Genomic DNA, 6,000 nt, shown 5'->3' with positions numbered 1-6,000 from the left:
CCTCTATCTCCAGGCCATCAGAATACTGTGCTTAGCGCCTTGCCTCGCCTTCATCTCTCTCCCCCTCCCTCTCCTCAGTCAGAGCCCGACAGCGCTTCCCAGCCTCTGGGACACAACTCCACTATAAGGGGAGCTTCCCCTGCCATTAGCGTCCAGCAGGGATTAAGTATTTCGTCTTTCCCATTTTTTTTTTTTTTTTTTTTACGTATCTCTCGGCTTTCAAGTTCCCGTCCAGGCTTAGCAGCACCGGGCCACTGCCCTTGATGGCCGAGGCCACACCTCTCTGCTCACGCGGCAGCAGGATGGCTCCGTTGCCTAGGAAACTTGGGCGGGGCTTGGGACACTTAAGGCTTACTCCTGGTTTGCGCAGGCGCTCGCGCCGGTCCCCTATATCGCGAGAATTGTGTTACGGAAGTTCCACGTCAGTCAGTCGGCGGGTCAGCGGGTCGGTGGGTCTTTTCAGGGGTTGTGTTGCCGGTTTCAAGTGAGGGCGGACGGCCTGGGACCGACGGAGACATGGTAGGTCCAGACCCTGCAGGAGGGAGCACGGGCCCTTCGGCTGAGGCCAGTTCCTGGGGCTCCTGGACTTGGGGCCGCGGTAAGAAGCCGTCTCGGCTCCCGCTGCGGCCACCGCCTCAGGCCTTGCGGGGTCCTGGTCCAGTTTGAGTTCTGTGATGGAGGAGGCGGTGGGACCCCGGAGACCGGGATGGTTTGGGGAGGCAGTGCCTGGAATTGAGAGGTCACTAAGTTCTCCGGTGCTCAGGGCGTTTGACCGAGCTCCTGAGGTGCGCAGCGGGGTCCGTGGTGTAGGGAAATAAATACAAGAGGCCGAAAACGAACTTCGTGGAAGGCTTTGGCAAAACTACCCCATTCTGCTCTGGAAACGGTGACAGCTGGTCTTGCATTCATGTTGAACTTATTACTGGTATAATGTGTGCTGACCGCAAATTACGGACTTAAGCAGAGAAGCAAGCAAGAAAGTAAAGTATATGGAGTCAAAAGTGGAATTGCAACTGCTTTGGGATTCTGGCTTACGTTACTGGAGGGAAAAGAAGGGTTAGAGGGTTGTTTATAGAACTGGCCTGCTTTGTTGCATTTGCAAATATAGTGGCTGGTGGAAATGTCAGTCATAGCAGCACTTTTGTAATTATCACCCTCATCCCCAAAATGCGCTGAAATACTTTTGCACAAGAGTGTTACAATAATAAGAAAACAAAATACAATAGTGTGAAAATATCTTTTCTGAAAAAAATGGAAGAAAGTCAATATTTTATATTTAAACATTTTCCTGCCCTTATTTTTTCCACTTGTGAAGAAGCACAGGTTCAAAGATTTTGGAGCTTAAAGATCTTAGGAATTAAGTCCAAGTTGTTCATCTTGCAGTTAAAAAAAACTTAAAATTAAGTTTGTACAGGCTAATTGAGGCAGAGTTAGAACTACAACAGAGATTGATTCCTTGGGGAAACTGGTGAAAGTTTTGGATACTCTCAGAAAAATGCATAGACAAACACAGCATTACATAAATTACAAAGACACCCCCCCCCCCCATCCATGAACTTTCTTGAGTCCCCAGGTTAAGAGCTCCTGAACAAGACTTCAAGTGTCTTAATTATACCACTTCATATTACGACCTGCTTTGGTCTGGGGTCTGCTGTGCTTTCAGTAATGGGCATTTTTGGAAAGGGCCTTTGGATCTGCCTAATTTAGTTTTCTTTTGCAATTTTACGTTTAAGGACGTATTTTTATAATAAAATATTACCTTCATTCGTTAACACATTTAAAATTTTTTGTGTAATATTCAAAATGTTAATTTCTTTATTCACTTATTTATCATAGGGTATTTACTGTGTGCCCTAATTCTCACAACTGGGAGAGTGAGTTATAAATAATATTTGTGGAGTGGTTACAATAGATCAGGCACTGTTCTAACTGCTTAACACTGAATTTATTTCTCATAATACTAAGAGGTAGATAATAGTATTATGACTCTTTTTACTTATGTCAAACCTGAGAGAAGTGAAGTAAACCTGTCTGTCTACTGTTGCACATTTGAAATGAGAGTGGAACTGAAATTTGAATCCAGCATGATTCTCTAGATCTGGATTATACTGTCTGTCTGTAAACCCCCATAACCCAAATACAAGCATACCTTGTTTCATTATGCTTTGTTTTATTGCACTTTGCAGATATTTTTTGTTTGTTTGTTTTTACATATTAAAGATAAGACCCTCTACCAGCAAAAAGATTACAACTTGCTAAAGGCTCAGATGATGGTTGGCATTTTTTAGCAATAAAGTATTTTTTAACTAAGGTGTGTACGTTGTTTTTTAGATATAATGCTGTTGCACACTTAATAGACTACAGTATAGTATAAGCATAACTTTTACATGCATTTGGAAACCAAAAAATTCATGTGACATGCTTTATTGCAATGGTCTGGAACAGATCACAATAATATCCAGAGTACCCCTGTTTATATAAGGTGCTGTGGAGATCAAATGAATAAGCAACTATCCTGTCCTTAGGAAGCATCTACTTTAGAAAGCAAAAAGAAAAATATACACAAATGTTAAAGGTTCAAATTAAATCTTAATTTTAACAGCATCCCATAAGAAAGGATACTTCTGGCTAGAGTAATCAGAAAGATCATATTGGTGGCAGTAGCTTTTAAGCTGAGTCCTCAAAGTCCAGCTTTTGGAAGATGGAGAGAGACGTTTAGAACTGAGGGTACAGAATGAGTACCTTAATCATCTGAGTATTTCACAGTGCCTAGTACAATGTCTCATTCAAAGTAGTCACTTAAATGTGAGAAATACGGCAAGAGCTCCTCGCTGTGCTTTTGAAACTGGGATTTGTGCTTTGGGTGTAGTTAGATGTATACTGGTATTGCTCAGTCCCCTGATCCACCTTCTCAGTAACCAATCAGTTAAGACATTTTTATGGTAAAATGTACAGTTGATTTAAGTGTCCAATTTACTAGAGGATTTAAAGTATGAGGTGGGATGGCTTATGTGAAAGCCCCACCATGGTTCCTGGCACATAGTAGACACTTCATGTTTGTTGATTCTGAAGAGACCAGAAAAAGGAGTTAAAATTTTTTATGATAATTAATGGGGCAAATTTCAGAAATGGGTGAAGTAAAAGGTCCTGCTTCCCTGAATGAGCAAAGAACGTGAAGATGATAGTTTGAAAGTAGAAAGTTTGAGATCAGGGGAAGATATGACTGGAAACATTTTTGTAGTGATTGTAGAGAAGAGCCAGAGAACTCTGGTCTTTTTAAAGTAAGTTAAGAGGTATAAGTTGTTGTTAAAAGTGAGGGAGGCATGTATAGAAAGAAGAACAAGGGTTGAAGTAATCGGTGACCCACAGTTGATACAGATGCAAAAAAATGAATAAAAGCCCTGTGAAGTGTTTGCTTTGTCTCAGGACATTATCTGTGCTGAAATTGTCTAGCAGTCTTCATTTTGTGTTGAAAGTATCCTTAAATTTCTGTCCCACTCATGATCATCATGGAAGATCACAAAAATAAAGATTTGACGGTAACTCAACCTGACAGATAAACTTTTAGGTTGTTTAAGACGAGTTGAAGGGGAGAGATGTTTTAAATCAGTCTTTGTCAATTTGCTTCCAAGAGAGAATTAAGACTACTGCCCTAAGGCATCCTGTATGTAATGAATTAACTTTTCTCCTAGAATGGTATCCTTGGGAGAATTGAGAAAATAGTTGTTTAAATCATTATCTGTTCTGTGGTTTAGATGAGGAATCCAGATTGAAAAAGTCTGTCTTAAACTATTAGTATTTTCTGGTTTGAAAGAGTATTTTAGTTCTTGTTTAAAATTGTTCTAATTTTCATTAGGTTCCTGTAACTTAAATCCGTTAAAATAATATAAACACACTTATTTTGACTCCATAGGCCTTCATGAACGTGGATATAACCCGTGTTGATCACACATTACATTGCCTAATATTTACTAATATTATTGCCAAAATCTGCTTTTCTTCAAAGAACTTAATTTTTTTTTATTGAGGTATAATTGACATATAACATTATATTAGTTTCAGGTGTACAATATAAATATGATCAGATATTTCTATATCTTGTGAAATGATCACAATAAGTCTATTTAACATCCATCACAATACATAGTTACAAGTATTTGTTTCTTCTTATGATGAGAACTTTTAAGATCCACTCTTTTAGCAACTTGCAAATATGCAACACAGTATTATTAATTATAGTCACCATGCTGTGCATTACATCCCCATGACTTATTTTACAACTGGAAGTTTGTTCCCTTTGATTCCCTTCACCCATTTCATTGATCCCCCATCCTCCTCTTGTAATCACCAATATGTTCTCTGTGAACAGATCTATACACTTGGTTTTTGTTGTTGTTGTTGTTGTTTTTGTTTTAAGAGTCCACATATAAGTGAGATCATACAGTATTTGTCGTTTTCTGTCTGACTTATTTCATTTAGCGTAATGCCCTCAAGCTCCATCCATGTTGTTGCAAGTGGCAAGGTTTCATTCTTTTTATGGCTGAATAATATACCATTGTGTGTGTGTGTGTGTGTGTCTCTGCATTCATTCATTCATGGACACTTGGGTTGTTTCCATGTCTTGGCTAATGTAAATAATGCTGCTGTGAACATGGGAATGCATATATCTTTCAGAGTTGGTGTTTTTGTTTCTTTGCACAAATACCCAGAAGTGGAATTGCTGGATCATATGGTAGTTCTATTTTTAATTTTTTGAAGAACCTCCGTACTGTTTTCCATAGTGGTTGCACCAATTTACATTCCCACCAAGAGTGCACAAGGGTTCCCTTTTCTCCATATCTTCATCTACACATTATGTCTTGTGTTTTTGATAATAGCCATTCTAACAGGTGTGAGGTGATATTATGGTTTTGATTTGCATTTTCCTGATGATTAATGATATTGAGTATCTTTTCATGCACCTGTTGGCCACCTGTATGTCTTTAGAAATATATCTATTCAGATCTTCTGCACGTTTTTAAATTTGATTTTTTGTTTTGTATTGCTGTTGATTAGTATGAGGTCTTTATATGTTTTGGTTATTATCCCCTTGTCATATATATGATTTGCAAATATTTTCTCCCTTTCTGTAGGTTGCTTTTTCTTTTTGTTGGTGGTTGCCTTTGCTGAGTGGAAGCTTTTTAGTTTGATGTCGTCCCACGTGTTTATTTTTGCTTTTGTTCCCTTTGTTTTTGGTGTCATTCAAAAAATCATCTCTAAGACAGATGTCAGGGTGCTTTTTTCCTACGTATCCTTCTAGGAGTTTTACGGTTTCCGGTCTTACCTTAAAGTCTTTATTCCATTTTGAGTTAATTTTTGAGTATGGTGTAAGATAGGGGTCCAGTTTCATTGTTTTGTATGTAGCTGTCCAGTTTTCCCAACACCATTTATTGAAGGGACACCTTTTCCTATTGTATATTCTTGACTCCTTTGTCATAAATTAATTGACCATATGTATGTGTGGGTTTATTTCTGAGCTCTCTATTGTGTTCCATTGATCTCTATGTCTGTTTTTATGCCAATACCATACTGTTTTGATTAATATTGTTTAGGGTTACTAAGAATCCATGAATAACTCTTCTTAAGAATATTTTCTTATGTGATAGTAATGACATGGGCAGAAATTGTGATTTAGTAGATAGTTTATGTTTACTAGGTATTCTGTAAACCAACCAAGGGTTCTCAAAGTATGGTCGACAATCTCCTAGGAGTCTTCTGCATACTCTCTCAAGAGGTCCACAGATTAAAACTATTTTCCTAATAGTAAGACACTATTGGCCCTTTTCACTATGTTGATATTTGTACTGATGGTGTAAATTAATGGAAGGTAAAACTGCTGGCTCAGTGTCACCAAATTGTACTGATAGTATGTTCTTCACTGTCACACAGTTTTTTGTTTGTTTTTTTAAAGCCAGTTTCATTAAGAATGTCATTGATGAAGTAGTAAAAATTAATGTTATC

The 6,000-nt window shown here is 38.3% G+C and overlaps 1 protein-coding gene across 1 annotated transcript in view; it reads left to right on the top strand.

The window, feature by feature from the left end:
- The first annotated feature begins 367 nt into the window (after window positions 1-367).
- The window catches only part of COPB2 (COPI coat complex subunit beta 2), a 30,583-nt gene continuing 24,950 nt past the window's right edge, over window positions 368-6,000 (top strand). The window contains exon 1 of the mRNA XM_019747541.2: window positions 368-519. Coding sequence (XP_019603100.1) covers window positions 517-519 — 3 coding nt within the window. The 5' untranslated portion in view covers window positions 368-516. The remainder of the gene's footprint in view (window positions 520-6,000) is intronic.

This window comes from Rhinolophus sinicus, linkage group LG10 (genome assembly GCF_036562045.2).
Source record: "Rhinolophus sinicus isolate RSC01 linkage group LG10, ASM3656204v1, whole genome shotgun sequence".
Lineage (NCBI taxonomy): Eukaryota > Metazoa > Chordata > Mammalia > Chiroptera > Rhinolophidae > Rhinolophus > Rhinolophus sinicus.
The sequence above is the reverse complement of the archived record's forward strand: the minus strand, read 5'-3'. Positions and strand labels throughout refer to the sequence as shown.